The sequence below is a fragment of the Rhodamnia argentea genome, chromosome 8 (genome assembly GCF_020921035.1).
Source record: "Rhodamnia argentea isolate NSW1041297 chromosome 8, ASM2092103v1, whole genome shotgun sequence".
In the NCBI taxonomy this organism is placed as follows: domain Eukaryota; kingdom Viridiplantae; phylum Streptophyta; class Magnoliopsida; order Myrtales; family Myrtaceae; genus Rhodamnia; species Rhodamnia argentea.
Window position 1 is genome coordinate 6,404,789 of NC_063157.1, and position 16,993 is coordinate 6,421,781.

At 45.1% G+C, this 16,993-nt stretch overlaps 3 protein-coding genes and 1 long non-coding RNA gene across 4 annotated transcripts; 3 read left to right on the plus strand and 1 right to left on the minus strand.

The window, feature by feature from the left end:
- The first annotated feature begins 1,144 nt into the window (after nucleotides 1-1,144).
- Nucleotides 1,145-3,203, plus strand: LOC115741347 (pectate lyase-like). The gene is made up of 4 exons (XM_030675227.2): nucleotides 1,145-1,595; nucleotides 1,729-2,386; nucleotides 2,512-2,754; nucleotides 2,843-3,203. Exons 1-4 carry the CDS (start codon nucleotides 1,402-1,404, stop codon nucleotides 3,065-3,067), a joined length of 1,320 nt encoding a protein of 439 aa, XP_030531087.2. The 5' UTR covers nucleotides 1,145-1,401; the 3' UTR covers nucleotides 3,068-3,203.
- A 1,324-nt stretch (nucleotides 3,204-4,527) lies between these two features.
- LOC115741346 (AP2-like ethylene-responsive transcription factor At1g16060) lies at nucleotides 4,528-6,887 on the plus strand. Its single transcript, XM_030675226.2, has 7 exons — nucleotides 4,528-5,017; nucleotides 5,118-5,200; nucleotides 5,307-5,404; nucleotides 5,507-5,580; nucleotides 5,679-5,729; nucleotides 5,861-5,937; nucleotides 6,056-6,887. The coding sequence occupies exons 1-7, from the start codon at nucleotides 4,782-4,784 to the stop codon at nucleotides 6,613-6,615; spliced, it is 1,179 nt and encodes a 392-aa protein (XP_030531086.2). The 5' UTR covers nucleotides 4,528-4,781; the 3' UTR covers nucleotides 6,616-6,887.
- Nucleotides 6,888-7,909: 1,022 nt separating this feature from the next.
- On the minus strand, nucleotides 7,910-10,551 carry LOC115741257. Its single transcript, XM_030675069.2, has one exon. It carries the CDS (start codon nucleotides 10,299-10,301, stop codon nucleotides 8,247-8,249), a length of 2,055 nt encoding a protein of 684 aa, XP_030530929.2. The 5' UTR covers nucleotides 10,302-10,551; the 3' UTR covers nucleotides 7,910-8,246.
- A 3,786-nt stretch (nucleotides 10,552-14,337) lies between these two features.
- On the plus strand, nucleotides 14,338-14,647 carry LOC125316354. The gene is made up of 2 exons (XR_007199591.1): nucleotides 14,338-14,421; nucleotides 14,513-14,647. It is a non-coding gene; the product is annotated as an uncharacterized LOC125316354 (long non-coding RNA).
- Nucleotides 14,648-16,993: the final 2,346 nt, after the last annotated feature.

Sequence of the window (16,993 nt, forward strand, 5' to 3'; positions counted from 1 at the left end):
CAATTCATGCTCAACTCCTCGCTTTACGTTAGCGGATCTAGAGGTCGGGCCGGGGCTCTGCGCTCTTTTTTTTTTTGTGTGGGACGATTGTCAGTGCCATTAGAAGGATAATGGTCATTAAGTGTAATTGTTAAATAATTAACGTTCAATAATAATCGTTGTCATAAAAGGTATATGCCATGAATATGAAGCAGTCTTTGGAGTATTAATTTGGTCAGCACTTTTCTTCAATGTGCAGAGAATAATCACATTCCATTAATTAAGATATCTCATCCACAGATAAGTTTAACATTTTGGGTATTGAATTTGAGCAGATCAGTTCATCATTGAACTCGATTTTGAGTTGGTTCTCAACATTATATATTAGTCGATTTTTCGAAAATGCAGTATTCTGTCGTACTTCGGAGTTTTATATAGTTCTTCAAGAATTAAACATACACGGGAACTCGCAGAAATTAAGCGCCGGCCAAGGAATTAGCGCACGGCGAATTTAATTATCGGCTTAATTCGGTAAGAAATCAAGAATTGAATGCTTCTCTCTTCATGAAGAGCGAGGATCTGGTTCTGGGTCTTGATGTTTGACAGTTTTAGGAAGGCAATCATCCTTCATTGGCACTTCTCCCATCTCCTCACTCAAAAAAGACTAACTTCAGAAGAATACCAAAAATGGAATGTTCCCAGATCACATGTACTCTTCGCCTACGACGCGAGCACGATCTGCATTCGATCGGGCGGCCCACGGCGCGTTAACTCAATCTCGACCGATCGAGCGATGGGTATTCGTTTTCGAGAGACCGAAGAACCAGCCGAGGACAAACTCAAAAGCCTGTTTCTGTCAATGGCCTTAATACACTCGGTCAATTTTCGGCTGCGAGAGGCCAAGTTTTTAGGCACCAATGTAGTGAAACTGATCTTCATCCGAGCAAATGTCTAAACGAACATGTGGATGGGAAACGTAGCGATGACGGGGTCCGATGTTGTCAAACAGCTCTCCTCTATTGCTGTCAAGAACAACAGACTGTGGCCATGGAAATAGTGGTTGGCTGTCCTCTTAAACCGGTCCTTTTCTTGGACGCCATGCTTTGTTGTTTTCGGGAAGTTATATAAGCGGGCGTTGGCTTGTTGAATTTGTTCAAGCCTTGAACCAAAATAGACCCGCCGACGAGAGAGAAACGATACCGATGGCAGCATAGCTATCTTCTGGTCGGTCCAGTAAGTAGTCCTGGCAAGGTCTGATCGTTAACCGAGCGAAAACCGCAGGTATCCCACAGCGACAGACCTTAGCCACCGCTAACACCCTTCGTTCCGAGGATTCGAAGGATCTGAACCCTTGGTTTGTCGATACGAAGAAGGAGGAAAATTCGAAAGAAAAAAAGTGAACAACTGAAACGGAACAAAGAAATGGAGGGAATTAAGCTCGTCGGATTCATCTTGGCCCTATCCTTGGCTGCTCTCGTACCATGCCTCGAGGCTCATATCGGGGAGTTCGACGAGTACTGGAAAAAGCGCGCGGACGAGGCCCAGAAGCATGCTCTTGACGCATATCACCCCAACCCTGAAAACGTCACGGCGCATTTCAATTCGCGGGTTCACAGGTGGAGTGCTCTTTGCATCAATAGTCTCGATTGTCAGACATTGAATTAGCACAAACGCGTTGCGTCTCGTTTTCTGCAGTAGTTGTGAGAGGAAATATGATCTTTTTGTTCGTTTGTTTCCAAAATATTGCAGGGTCTTAGACAGAACCAACATTACAAGGAGGCAATTGAGCATGCACAAATACGTCGGCCCGTGCCTTGCCACGAATCCGATCGACCGCTGCTGGCGGTGCAGGAAGGACTGGGCAAAGAACCGGAAGAGGCTGGCCAAGTGCGTGCTCGGATTTGGCCGCAGGACCACAGGAGGCCTGTACGGTAAAATCTATGTTGTCTACGATGGCTCGGACGACAACGTGGTCAACCCAAAGCGCGGGACGCTCCGCCACGCCGTGATCCAGAAGCAGCCGCTGTGGATCATCTTCGCACGCAGCATGATCATCAGGCTGAGCCAGGAGCTGCTGGTGACGAGCCACAAGACAATAGATGGCCGGGGCGCAAATGTGCACATCGCCTATGGCGCCGGCATCATGATCCAGTTCTCCAGGAACGTTATCATCCACGGGCTCCACATCCACGACATCATCACAAAGCCCGGGGGCTTGATCAGGGACTCGTACAACCACTTGGGGTTCAGAACGAGGAGCGACGGGGACGGCATCTCCATCTTTGGCTCGACCAACATCTGGATCGACCATGTGTCCATGGCAAGATGCCAGGATGGGCTCATCGACGCCATCCAGGGATCGACAGCCATCACTATCTCGAACGGCCACTACACCCACCATAACGACGTAACGTCCTCTATCTCCTCCGTTTTCCGGTGACCTCAGTGTCATGATCTCGATGGAAAAATCGGCCAATCTACACATTCGTTCTAGACATTGATGTTTACATTGTTGCGGGGACACATGTGCAGGTGATGCTCTTCGGCGCGAGCGACACGTACCCGCAAGACAAGATAATGCAAGTGACGGTCGCGTTCAACCACTTTGGTCGGGGGCTGATTCAGCGGATGCCGAGGTGCCGATGGGGCTTCTTCCACGTCGTCAACAACGACTACACCCACTGGCTCATGTATGCCATCGGGGGCAGCTCGCAGCCCACCATCATCTCCCAGGGCAACCGCTTCATCGCCCCGCCCAACTTGGCCGCTAAGGAGGTAACTATAGAAAAGAACTAGAAGACTTTAACTCTATCCAGCATCGCCTTTGCGATCTTCTCACATCGCACGTGTTCGATTTAACTAGGTGACCAAGAGGGATTACGCATCGCCGGACGTTTGGCGCAAATGGACGTGGAGATCGCAGGGCGACCTGTTGATGAACGGGGCCTTCTTCGTGCAGTCGGGGCAGCCGCTGAAGAAGAAGCCGTTCGGGAGGCTCGACATGATCAAGGCGAAGCCCGGGACGTTCGTGACTCGGCTCACCCGCATGTCCGGCACTCTCGGTTGCAAGCCTAACCGCCCGTGCTAAGTTTAGACACTCGGATAAACATCGCTGTACCATCAGAGTGTTTTTGTTTGGTTTGGACGAGAGCAGAATGGGAGATGAGAGAGGAAGGACCATTCCAATTTGAATGTTGATGAAGCAAAATTTCTTTAACTTCTAATTAAATTCATTACCTAATGCAAAAGCGATTCCGTCGCTTCTACTTACGTTGGCCCCCCCGCCAGCGCGCAATTAACCATGCGAAGCCAGCGAAAAGCTTAACTCCGTATTAAAAACCAGCGGCTTCACCGGCTAATCTACCGGCCGATCAAGGGCAAATGATTCTTTTTGGCCACAGAGATAATGACATGTTAAACCAAGGACAAGTACATGTACATGTGGGTCTTAATTCTATTCTGATGGAGACCAGCAGAGGGGTTTCTGTGTACTTGTTCTTCTGAAGCCCAGACAAATTTTGGAATATGACAACCAGCTCTTCTTGTCCAAAAATCTGCATTAGGGTTTGCTAGGGGCTACCCCAGCACCGTCATCCCCACCATGCAGATTGCAGAATCAACTAACAAACCACACCATCTGGAGGAGACATCAAATGTCTTCGCTCCTAAACATTAGTCAAATCTCAAATGTTATCTACGGTCAATGCACGTCAACGATCGGGATAGCCAATCACTCGTGTTGTGGTCGAAGCGCGTCGAAGCGTAATACCGGCGAATGTTGTTTAGTGCGAGATCTTTTCATATCCCAAAGATCGAATTAATACCTCGGCAATTTTCTTTCACTTTCTTCGGGTAGCGACGGCGAAAAATGCATGGACCGTCGTATGATAAAATTATGTTACGATTATTCCTATCGATCGCCCGATTGGGTGCCGACATATCCGCGCGAGAACATGGCGTCGGAAGAGGGGGAATCCACGGTGAAGAATGGTCGGCATTCGTGTCCAGAGTTCATGAAGGATTCGAGAGAATAGTATGGAGGTTTATTCCCTAGAAAACACCGTCTCAAAGCTCCGTCTCCTCAATAAACTCCTTCCTCACCCACTTATCATAATAATCATAATAATAATTAGTTCTCACATCCATGTGCTTCTTCAATTAACCGGAAGAAACTTGGCCTAATTAATTATCACGTAATTTGGACGATGAACCCAAAAGAAAGAAGCCGAGATTGAAAGGATTCAATCTCTGAGCAACACAATGACAGAATGTTTTCGATCACTTTCCTTCGCCGTCTTTCGATTGTAGGATCGGATGGTCACACAAGTATCTCATCGCCCGGTCCTGTGTCGCAACGCTCGTGAAATTAACATCTTGACTCGGTCTGTTGTCGAGCGTCGGAACCGATCTTGGGTCAAAGCTCGTGTGGATGAACAAAAATCTACCTAAGGCCAATCGTACGATTGAATGATTGGTACACAGTATATACCCACCGAATACAATCATCCAAATTACAATTTTAAACCATGGAATAATAAGATCCTCTGCCTCGGGCAGTCAGACAGAATAAAGACAAGTCCTTGCCCTGCATTGCTTCGTAGCAATCGCCAACCTCGTCTCGTTTCCGAAAACATTCGTGACAACTAGGCAACAAACCATGATTTAAGAAAACCGCTTGGAACCTCAACCATATATATATATGTCTTGTCCATGGACTTGGACTTCTGGTCAAGCAAAAGCACAGACAAGAAGAGAGACCCACAGCAAGAAGAGCAAAAAAAGAGCCGAAGCAAGCGAGAGAAATGGAAATGCTGATGGTGAAAACTGAGGAGACTGCGGGCCAGCGCCGAGCTTACGTGGCTGCGGACGGCCAGGCGCCACGGCCCTGCTGCGTCAAGCGGCGTCGGAGAGACCCGGCTTCTTCGGTTCTACTCAGGCGCAGCGACGAGGCCGGCCAGGGTCACCAGCCGCAACAAGCAGACCAGGCGTCTTCGGCTGCCACCGTGAAGAGGAGCTCGAGATTTCGTGGCGTGAGCAGGTGCGGGCCGTGTCGAGGCTCGGGAGAGTCTGTCGCCCAAAATGTTGAATACTCATTGAATCATCTCTGAATTGAAATTTTGTTTCTGTGGACTCAACAGGCACAGGTGGACTGGTAGATATGAAGCTCACCTGTGGGATAAGCTCTCCTGGAATGTGACCCAGAGGAAAAAAGGAAAGCAGGGTATGTTTCAAAACTAGTTCATTCGCATGAATTCCTCATTATTCCTTTCTTCAAGAATGCTAACGTTGTTTCGTATCGTTCCCCGAACCTAATCGGGGGTGAAAAGTTTACCTAGGTGCTTATGATGTTGAAGAAGCCGCCGCGAGAGCATACGACTTAGCCGCCCTCAAGTATTGGGGGACATCAACCTTTACCAATTTCCCGGTACGCACGACCCGAGAAAAGAATCGATAACCTTTCCCATCTGTTCATGAAACTATGGGAGACAAAGCATCTCTTCTCAATAAGCCTGTTGATCATCTGCAGATATCAGATTATGAGAAGGAGATTGAGATAATGCAGAGCATGACAAAGGAGGAATACCTGGCTTCATTGAGAAGGTGAGATCATCTACCAAGCAAAGCAATAACCATCTCAATGGCACTTGAGAATTAAACTTCCCTGACTAAAATCGTTCCGGGTTAATTCCTTGCGACAGGAAAAGCAGCGGCTTCTCGAGAGGTGTATCGAAGTACAGAGGAGTTGCCAGGTGATAACTCTATCAAATTCATGTTTTTGCCACTTCACACCAGTCGTACGAACTCACCGGAAAAGAAGTTCACCATGAATCCTAGAACAAGAAAAGAAACGCTTTAACTGGAATAAACACATGCTGTGCAGGCACCATCACAATGGTAGATGGGAAGCGAGAATCGGAAGAGTTTTCGGAAACAAGTACCTCTACCTCGGCACCTACAGTAAGCCACCGATGATTTTTCACATCGTTAGCACCATAATGCCCGGTAACAGTTCAATTTGCCCGGTTCTGTCGATGCGCTTTCCGGTTAGATTGAATGCAACGTCCTACTTTGGCAGGCACTCAGGAGGAAGCAGCTCGCGCCTACGACATCGCAGCAATCGAGTACAGAGGGATCAATGCCGTCACCAACTTCGACTTGAGCACTTATATCAGATGGCTAAAGCCGGGAACAAACACGCCTATTGCTGCACTTGAACAGCTCGGTTCACTAGAGCCTCAGATAGTTCCTTCGACAGCCAATTTCGCTCCTCGAGAAGAGCCCGATGGATCTCTGCTGTTCAACACCAACGCTTTTGCAGCAGACTACCTCTACTCTCCTCGAAAGCCGGACGTGTTCAGAACCAAAGTCGCTCTTAGCTCGTGCAACAAGTCTCCTCCGCCTACTGCGCTCGGCCTCCTCCTTCGATCATCGGTGTTCCAAGAGCTGGTGCAGAAGAACACGGCACTTTCCATGGAGGACATCAATGGGGAAGAAACAAAGAACCAGCCACAGTCGCGCAACGAAGACGAATTTACAGGAATTTTCTACGCGGGAGAGGGTGATTTCCCGTTCGATTGTTCTTCAAGCCAAGATGATGCAGGTTTGCAACAGAGAGAGCTGCAGTTCATTTTGTGACCGAATAAAGCGACAACAACACATCCTACAGATTCGACCTAACAACTGCAGCTTCCTTTTGCCCTCACAGTGGCGGAACATAATGTAAAGAACTTTCTAGTCGGCAAAAGGGACATAAAGCTTTTCTTCAATATCAAACAATAATTCGTGGCTTAGCCTACCACGGACAGCAATTTTCACGGCTCTGTATACAGAACTAATCTTCTGTTTGTCCAATCTGAGGCGCGGCCAAGCAGATTGGTTGGCAGTACTTCGACAGTAAAATTCAATTTCCCATATCAGAAGAACGAGTAACTTCATAGACCTTAACGAAATATTAGAACAACCTATCTCCGAATTATCACCAAATCCTTGTACGATAAACATAATATATTTTCTTTCTACAAGTCTCTAAAACCCAAACATAGAATTGAATCATAAGTCTAGTCCGGCCACATTTCGATTTGTGCATCAACATGCTTCACTTGACACTTAGAGCTAGCAAAAGTTGGTTCTTCTTCTTCCACTTGTTTCGGACCTCTCGGTCTCACAGGTTATGATTTCAACTCAGGAACAAGGGGAATTCCAAGTTGCCTGCACCATCTAGGGCCTTCATATTGGTACTAGACAGGAGTTCCCTGATGAGCTGCAACATCATTTTTTTAAATCAATTTAACAGGGCAATGTTGATTTAACCTGAACCTTCATTAAAAGTTTCTTGCTTTTGCTCTATTGACATGGATACATCTCTCTGAGATTGGAACATCAATTCCCACTACATTTACGCTCAATCCATCATCACCTCAATCTAAAGAGAATGGGAGGCGATGAAGTAACACAGCACTATTCCTATAATGTTTAGGAAGCTTTAAAGGAGGAAGAAAAACCATAATCTTTTACACAGAAAAGGAGAAACAAAACGTCTTTAATCAGGAACATCGCAAAATCATCACAAGGGCACAAAATTCTGGACAGATCAAACAAGTTCAAGACAAGCGCAGTTGCATGGCGTTCATTCTGAAATACCAGCAGTGGAAACATGAGATAGATCATGCTTGGAGAATAGACTTTCCTAAATTATATTTGCCTTGCCTTCCTTTTATGGGGCTGAAAAGAAAACCATCCTCCTATGAAACTTGATTCAACTTAGTGTCACATAGCATTTCTACAAACTAGCTATTTCATTCATACAGCTGCCCTGGACAGGATGAAAAGCCGATACAAAAGGAGCCGTTTCCAGCAGTAGTAATTCAGGGACACTGTAACCAAGTTCCTATTGCAAAAGCATTAACATGATCGATGCCTCCAGGAATTCCATATCAAACGAATCGTGAAGATAGATTCGCATAATAAAGCGAAAACCCAAAGGCAGTTTACACATCAAAAATAATTCAAGCTCAGCAGTTATGTTTACTGCAATTATCATCCGGTAAGTTACAATATATCAAGAACAACTGAAGCATGCTATCAAAAAGAAGAAAAAAAGAAAGAAAACAGTTGGGTCTCAACGTAAGATGGAAGCTCCAACTAAATATTCTAAGAAAACTAAACCACTCGCTGCTGACCTCTCAAATTTGCTGTCACGCTGAAATACAGGTGTTTGTATTGCTTCCATTCTTTTTTACATCTCGGTCCTGCTTCTCCCAGTATCATCAAAACTGCTTTCTTTTATTCCTAAAGATCCTATCACGTTTAGTCCAGACATAAAGGAAAGCAAGCACACCCACTGCAGAAATTGAGATCGACCCCCATGGGAGAGGTGGATCCTTAAAGCAAACAAGAGATGCCTCAAGTTCTTGTGACGCATGATAAACAAGCGAGTGGATGCCATACAGATCGTGATCAGAGGACCTCAAGTAGTACAAAGCCATCTCAAAATCAAAATGCGACAATGCAGAAACAGCTTTGTCCAGCTTGTACTTGAACAAATTCCATCTCTGTATGAATTCGGCATGTCGATTAAGTTTAAGAAGCTTTCTGTCCCCGCCATGCGACATTATGGATTCGAGAACATCGATAGCACTAGTAATACTGTAATTCAAAGATGTGAGGAGGACATTTCTCCGCGCTGCATCCTTTTGGACGAATGACAAAGACGAGATCTCCGAGAATGGCCCGAATGGTGTCTGCCCAACACTCCAAGTATAGTCCACCAGAGTGTTATTATGCCTCGAGCTCCATAACAGATGAGTAGGTGAAACTCCCCACATGCTCTGCAAGATAGAACCGACTAGAGGCCGCTCGAGATCCCTCGTCTGAGTAAAAACATGACGGCCATTGCAACTGTAATCACTCACCGTCTGTGTATTTTTTGTCCTCACTGCGATCACCATATCCTTAAAAGAAACAGATTGATGATATCGGTCAAGCAACAAGAGAGTGTTTAGTTCTAAATCAAACACATAGACAGGAAGCACCCTGCCATAATCCTCCTCAGGGAAACCTGCCAACCTCCTAAACTCGTCAGCTGAATCAGTCAATATCTGATGCAAACGCTTTGAGTCCAGATACTCATTCACGATCAGAGTATAATTATCAAACAAGAACCTGGAAGTGTACGAATTCGTAGCTCTTGAAATCGCGAAAGAACAAATCGGGCAGTCCTTATAGTTCACTGAATACTCCTTAAAGCTCAAAGACTGATCACCCAGCAACAACCCACCATCGTTCACCTCATCCCTGAACACCTTCTCGATATTCTTCCAGTCCAAACCACTCGAATCCCTACTCTCCGAGCTATAAACATGTATAAACTGAACAATCAAGGAGTTCTCGAAAGGGACTGGAATTCGCAGAGAGGGCACAACGAGTACCTGGTATGCGCTCCAGACCAGAGATGCCAAGTCCGCGAGGAGCGTCTTGTGCGACTTGGGCCGACCGTGCAGCACCGCGAGAGGATGGAACTCACCCCGCGGCAAAACCCCGTCGCCGGACAATGCGGGCCCATAATCAACCGGCCCCGCTGCCAAATCGATCCAGACGTACCTCTCCCTCCCGGTCCAAATGTTCCCCAGGCATTTCGTGAACCCCGGGGAAGAATCCCCCGGCGTGTAGCCATATGCATACTGCTTCTCCTGCGGCCCGAGATCGAGGAAATAGACGTAGACCCCCTCGACGGGCTTCTCCCTCTCGAAATCTTGCCGGATCAAGCCATCTACGGCAGCGTACGGGATTGAGAGGAGCGGGGAGCGGAGGGAGGAGGGGGACCTGGCGATCTCAGCGCGGAGGGCGTCGGAGAGGGAGGAGGAGAGGGAGCGAGGGGCATGGGAGACGTCGAGGTGAAGGGAGTGGCGGAGGGAGAGGCTGTGGGAGGGGCGGCCGCCGGAGGAGGAGAAGGGGGCGATGACGTGGAAGTGGCCGGAGGGGAGAGAGGCGGAGAGGAAGGAGGAGAGGAGGGAGGAGGAGTCGGAAGGGAAGGAAGGGCCGACGAGGCGGACGTGGACGGGGACGGAGAGGGAGAGGGCGGAGAGGGAGTCGATGAGGCGGGTCAGGTGCTGGGGTTGCTGGCCGGGGAGGGGCTGGAGAGAGAGGGAGGACTTGAGAGAAGAAGGGAGGGAGAGGTAGGAGTCGTTGGTGGCCTGCGGGTCGTGGCGGTACTGGGTGGTCAGGAAGGTGTCGAGGCCGAGGATCGGGGCGGCGGAGGCTGCGGCGGAGAAGATCGCGAGGAGTAGGAAGAGCCCTAGGGCCGCCGTGGCTCCGGGGGCCATCGGGCTGCAGGCGGAGGAGGAGTGCCTGTGAGTGAGTGAGTGCTGTCAGTGTGGAGAGCGACGGCGGCGGCGATCGGAGTGAAACGAGAGAACGTCGGCCGACCCAGTCCCTCGTTTGGTCCGTCGATGGAGCTGAATTAAGCCGAGAAGGGACGACGAGAAAATGGAGGGTCAAGACCTCTTAAAAAGTTCTCTTAAAGCCCAACCAAAGGGTCCAATTCAAGTCAAACGACTTCATATACAACAACCCCCCCTCCCAAAGCGCCATAAAAATCAAACGACTTCATATCTTTTCCGCGATTCACATCCAAGCAGGACGGACGATTTCAAAACAGCCTCTTTCCTCCATTCACCAGATAGAGAATTTCGCAATTCGCTACTAAATTCATTCGTAACATAAACTAGAAATAATGATGGCAATTTACTACAGTGCAGAGTAATTAGACTGCGTATGTATGTATCGTCGATGGAGGAAAGAGTGAAAAGAGAGCGACATTATGGAAATCTCTAGTCTACTACATGTACATATCGTACTCATCGTGGTTTTTTCGACTCTCATCGACGTGTATGTACGGGGTTGATTAAACACCCTCACCTCTCTTCCTTCTGCATAATCCACGTGGCGCTAGCTTGATGCCATGTTGATTCCACGTGTCCTTTTTCTTTTTTTAACCCTCCAAATTAACAAAGTTATTATAAGTCAAATAACGGAAGTGCACAAACAAAGGATAATTAAAAAAAAGGAATAGCAAGGCTTATGAATTGTGGACCAATGGGACCTATCCTTCGCCCCTTGGATGGTTACTTTTGCTCGGTCTTTGGGGCGATCTCTCTCCAATTTTGAAGATGCAATGCCAAAAGATGCAAGAAACGAACCTTGATTGATCCGTGCTCTTTTTTTTTTTCCCCTAGGAGAGGAGGGATAGAACAGTTCTAGTTGATGCTACAACTCGCAACCCAATTTTGATCATGCGGCGCCCCGTCGACTCGAATAGTTCTTCGTCGTTCCAATATCTTCTTTAGCTTATGACGGGAGTTGCAGGATCTTATTTTCTCGATTGAAATGTCTCTATTAAGATTATCAACACACTTGGGCTCCGTTTGGGAACACATTTGCAAAGCCCTTAGACCTTAGAAGCCATTTGGGATCTCAAGGCAGCCTTTGGTGTCTGCTGACATTACTGCTCTGAATTCCGTTAGAAGTAGATGTTTTTTATTAAGAGACAGGGTTTTCTTTCCCCATGAAACATTCAGTCCATAGACCCGGCAGAATCGGGGGCTTCACTCATGTCATTGCTTAGCAACAAGGCCCAAACGTGCAGCTTTAAAAAAAAACTCGTTGTTCAGTTTGATTCAGCTCGGATTACCCTGAATGAGATGTTCCTGCTTAGTCCAAGATTATTCTACCAAAATCAAGTGAAGTTCATCTTATATTGGACAAGAAGGAGGATCAAATCTGTGAATCTGTTTGCAACTCGAATTTAGGAAAATATTCACCAAAATGGAGAATTGTCTTGCTCGAAATATTGCCTTGCTGCCGAAATACAGAGGATTTTGCTGATTGCTATGATTTCAACTTTGATTGAGTATTTGCCATGGGAGCATATGGAATCTGGTTAGCCTGCGCATACATCGATCTTGCGTTTTCGAGCTTACCCTTTTGATCATTCTACTTGAAGACCAATAATTAAAATAAAGAAAATTTGGTGAATTGTCCACATTAATTTGAACATGAAGTAGCACATTAAATTTAAAAATAAGCTTTTTTTTTTAATGGAGCCCACATAGATTTATGTGCGATATTAAAATTGAGGTTGCATATGAGGTCGCACCTCAATTTTTATAAATTTGAACATGAGGCCACACATAACCTCGCCGAGAGATTACAAAAAAAAAAAAAAAAACTTTCCGACTATCTGCGCCATAAATCCCTACTATTCAAATTTCAACTTACCTAGATTTTTCGCGAAAGCATGTTATATACGCAAGAACCAGGGGATTTGAGAGAAAAATTATTTTGCTGGTGGCATGAAACTAAGTGACTATACCAAGTTATATATCATCCAATTTTAAATCTAGTACATCTTGAGAAATGAAAAAAAGATATAGTCGCCTGATTCGCTCTACTAAAGTGAGAAAAGTGTTGATACTTGATATTGATATGTAGAGAGTAGGGGGAATAATTAACCAAAAAGCCCTAAACCTATTATGGATGCATTTGATTAACCTTTTCCAATAGGCTTTGAGCCTTCAAAGCCCCTTGGAAAAATGTTAAGGCGTTTCGCAAGGCCAGGTTTTTCGGGGGGTATTTGGTAGGCTCAAGGCCCCATTAACGTAAAATAGTGAGTTGACTATTTTGCCCACAAAACCTTATTAAAAATCCAATTTTACCTCTTCCTAGATCTACCATTCATCTTCCTTTTTTAGGGAGGTCGATGAGAGCAGATTTGACTAGAGAAGCGCCAGCTAGGGCAAATCTAGTCGGCAATGGATACCGGCGCCAGATTTAGCTCCTCGAATAAGGAAGGGTCTTGATTTTTTGCAATAAAAAAGAAATAAATAAAATATGCAGCCAAAATTCCTTTGCATATTTTTGTTTGGCCAAACACTACTTAAACCAAAATTGCATTTCAAAGGATTTTTTACCAAGTGCCATTTTCATTTTTCCGAAGCCGGACATTTGCATTTGCCCAAAGCCCAATTCCAAAGCCGAGCTAATTCCGCCTTAAACGTGTCAATTATGTTAATTTAAACCTATACCTTGTAAAAATTTTCTAATGTAATCATTCCGGCCAATTTTGAATGAAAATCATTGACGTAGACGTCGGTCGTCTCACGTGACATGACCAACATTGGCATTGATGATTTTTGAAAAAAATTTCAAATTTTTTTTGTGTTTTTATTTTTTTTTTCAATATAGTCCCTAGAGTTTTGAAACATGTTCACTTTAATCCCTGAATTAAATGAAAATATTCAATATTTTCCTTGATCATAAATCAATAGAATGACTATATTGAACATGTACTAGAAGTTATGGGATTACATTAAACAAATTAAAAATTCAGAAACCACATTAAACATAATGCTAAAGTTCATTGGTCATATTGAACAAATTAAAAGTTTAGAGATCAAATTGTGCATTGAGCCAAAGTCTAGGGATTATTTATGTCATTATCATCATAAAAAACCCTAAACTTCGGGTCAAATCTTAATTATGTCCTAAATTTTTATGTGTCATAAAAAAAAAACCTCAGTGTGATGTCCAATTCCAATTTTATTCTTTTTTTTTTCATTAAAGAATCATCAACTTTTACTTTGAGTCTCCAATCTTCCCCGTTAACCATCCGTCCAAAATCGCCATTAGTGATATTACGAGGCATTTTCATGCCATTGCTCTACTTTTTCATCTCTCGTGCTTAGACAGCTTGCCTCGGGACACTTGAACAACTTCTGCTTGGGAGTTTTTCACCTCTCGGTTGTTAACAAAAAATTTTGAACAAAGGATTAATTGGGACAGATTTGGGAATCAAGTAAAAATTAGTGCTTTTTTGTAAGACATAAAAGTTTAGGGTAAATTTGGGATATAATCTCAAGGTGAAAGTTTTTATAGAATTTTTTTTTTTAGAATTGAGATTAAATCTCAAGTTTGGAGTTTTTTATGGGATAAAAAAAATATTTTTAGATAAAATTGAGACCGTACTTAAAATTGAGATTTTTTTTTAATGATATTAGGCCGTTATTTTACCAGGAGCCTTTATCGGGCGGCTCGCACTTGCCGCAGCACGGTAAAATCCGGTCCCCGATGAGAACCAGATCCCAACCTCCCGAGTTTTCACTGGCTTCTCTATATTGACCATGCTGTCCTTCCATGTCCACGTGGCGTGATCTCATTGGTCAGTTAAAAAGAGCGCGCAAGGGAGGAAGATGTACCTTGACTGAACCGTGGTAGTACCGTCACAGCCATGAACGGTCACATCTACCTCCCGGTCGTCGCCATTAAGCAGCAAACCATTAGGTAACTCCAAAGACGAAGATGAGGCGCCAGTGCAGTCTAACCTCGCAGCCATCAAACATCGATGAAGACAAGTTTGCCCATCCCGAAACAAGAAGTGATCTTGTAGTTACCAGAACATCAAGTTTTGAATCCTGCAGACTCTGCAGCAATTGAGAGATTGCAGAACAGTTAAAACTCAAAATCATCCTCAGAGCAGCTCACTGGTGGCTACCATTGGAAGTGTTTGGGTTTGAGCTAAGATGGACCGATGATGGGCATTGAACTCGAAGGTCTCCACAAACAACTATTCTCTGTTCTCTGAGCTCATCAAATCGACCGAAGCGGACCTCGTTCACCGAGACCCGGACCTTCGCGTTGAAGCCATTCGGCCCAATCGAAGAAGGCGAGGCGGTAACCAATAACACCACGAGCCAATGCAAGGGAAACGAGCTCGCGGACACCGCCGAGGTCGAGCCTCGGGCAAGGCCAGATCTAGGGTCCCCTGAGGCCGGCAAGCTCGAATCTAAGGTCGCGAGCCTCAAATCCGAGGTTTAGAGCGTTCCAATGGGCTCGACTGGTCTAGATAGAGAGAGAGTGTGACAGAGGGGATGATGGCTGGCCGGTGCTGCGACGTCGAACGACGGTGGACCTCGTGCGTTGGTCTTCCACGGCGGCGCTTGTCAAGCAGTCTTTCTTCCGAATCTTTTATTGGGAAGCACAGACACTCTCCTCCAGAGCCACCGTGTCAGTGTCACGCTCGGACACGTCCGGACACGCGGTCAACCAGCCGGCTGGCGACATGCGAGTCCGGAGTGGGATCTGGTGGAGGTCGGAGGAGGAGAGGAACTGAAGGAGCACATGGTACAGGATGGTAGCGGAGGATGTCGGCGAGGACGGTGGGGGAGAGGCGGCGCGAAGGTCGGAGTAGGTGAGGTAGGCGTTGGGGACGGAGAGGACGGTGACGGCGGAGCGTTTCGAGTCGACGGTTGTGAAGAGGAGGGCGGTGAAGGCGGATAGTTCTGGGAAAGTGGAGAGGATGAGAGGGAGGCCGTGGGGGTTGTGGGGAGAACACAGCGGAGGGCTACGACGGAGAAGATGGTTTATAAGTAAGAGAAGAAGGTGCAACCCTAGTGCTCTCGACAGTGTAAATTTAATTCCATCGTATTCGATTTTTTTATTTTTTATTTTTTTGGGTTAAGCTTAACTTTTCACAATTATGACTAATTAATCAACTAATGATCCCCCTTTCTAGCAAAAAATAATAATAAATAATGATTCCCTTCTACTCAAATAATTCTCATGTGAAATATATTATACATTATATTTGAAAAGTATTCAAAACAATCTATTTATAAGAATGTTAATTTATCATGTATATATAAATATACATTTAATCTACGCGTATCTAAATGTATTTCGATTCTCTATTTTTTTAAAATGATGTGTGAACGTATAGCGTCGCATCATGTCGCGTGTCGATGCTACTTAGATCATTTACCTTTTATGTTTTACTCACAATTTTTCTTTCGGATATATCACATCCCTTAAGTGGGATTTTATTATCCAAGCTATATTCGAACACATATGAATTTCATGTTTTGCTAAACAACCTCAAGTTTTTATGTGTGATAGCATCCGGCTCGATTGGTCTGACCAGGTTTCCTCCCCCTCAGCCCAAAAAATAGGGGGAACTTAGATATATTAGTTTTCAGCTTGAGTCTATCCTTAATTCGTAAATTTAACATTATTTGTTTCCTTTATCTTATCAAAAATATAACCTTGAAGCTTTTTTATTTGCGAGGAAAAAGGAACATCCATTTATTTTTTTTAAAACTATAGCACAACCTTAGAGGCCTGGGTATTTAAAAGTTTAATGAAACACCTTCCAATTCTCACGAACCGATTAAATATAGATTATTTTAACCCAAAGTAGTTTAACCTATGACTTGAGAGATTTGAAACAGCAACCTTCGATACTTAAGTTGAAAAAAATCTACCGACGCACCCGGCAAATCATGCCAACCCTTTTTTTTTTATCATGCCAACCCTGAAAAGTTGCAATCGTGCAACTTCCAAATGTAAATAGATAGAAAAAGCTAGGAGTAAGATCTTGATAAATATTGCATCGTTTGAGAATCAAGAATGGACGAGTGGCTTATAAACAGGGTCTCGTCCTCTTCCCTTATAACCGCACGCTTCCAATCATAGCCATGGGGGCCAACGGTTGCCAGAGCAAGGAAGCCAATTACTTGTAGCTCGGTTGAGATCGAGAGCATTCACCAACACTTTTGGAGCTGAGGACTGAGTATCCACCCATATGCGCAGGAGGTCTGTGAAACCTTCAAGAGTTTGGAGGCAATGGAAGATGAAGAATCAGTTGCGACTCGAATGTAATTCAGATCAAAGAGACAATCACTTCGAACCCCTTTTCATGTTCGCTAGTTCAATGAGCAAAAGAAGGAGCAAAGTACTAGGTCTGAAGGATTGGTTCGTCCCTTCCGCCGTTGCTTTGCTGCTATGCATGCGCGCGATACAGCGGAGAGTTGAGACCATCCAACGAACGACCTCGTTGCTCGATTAGAGTTTTAGTTCTATATCTTCTTCTTTGGCTCTTTTTTTTTTTTTTTTTTTGTCATCTTTAGTTGGGAGGCATTTAATCCTTCTTGCCTTCATCTGGTTTTACGAACTGGTCAAGATC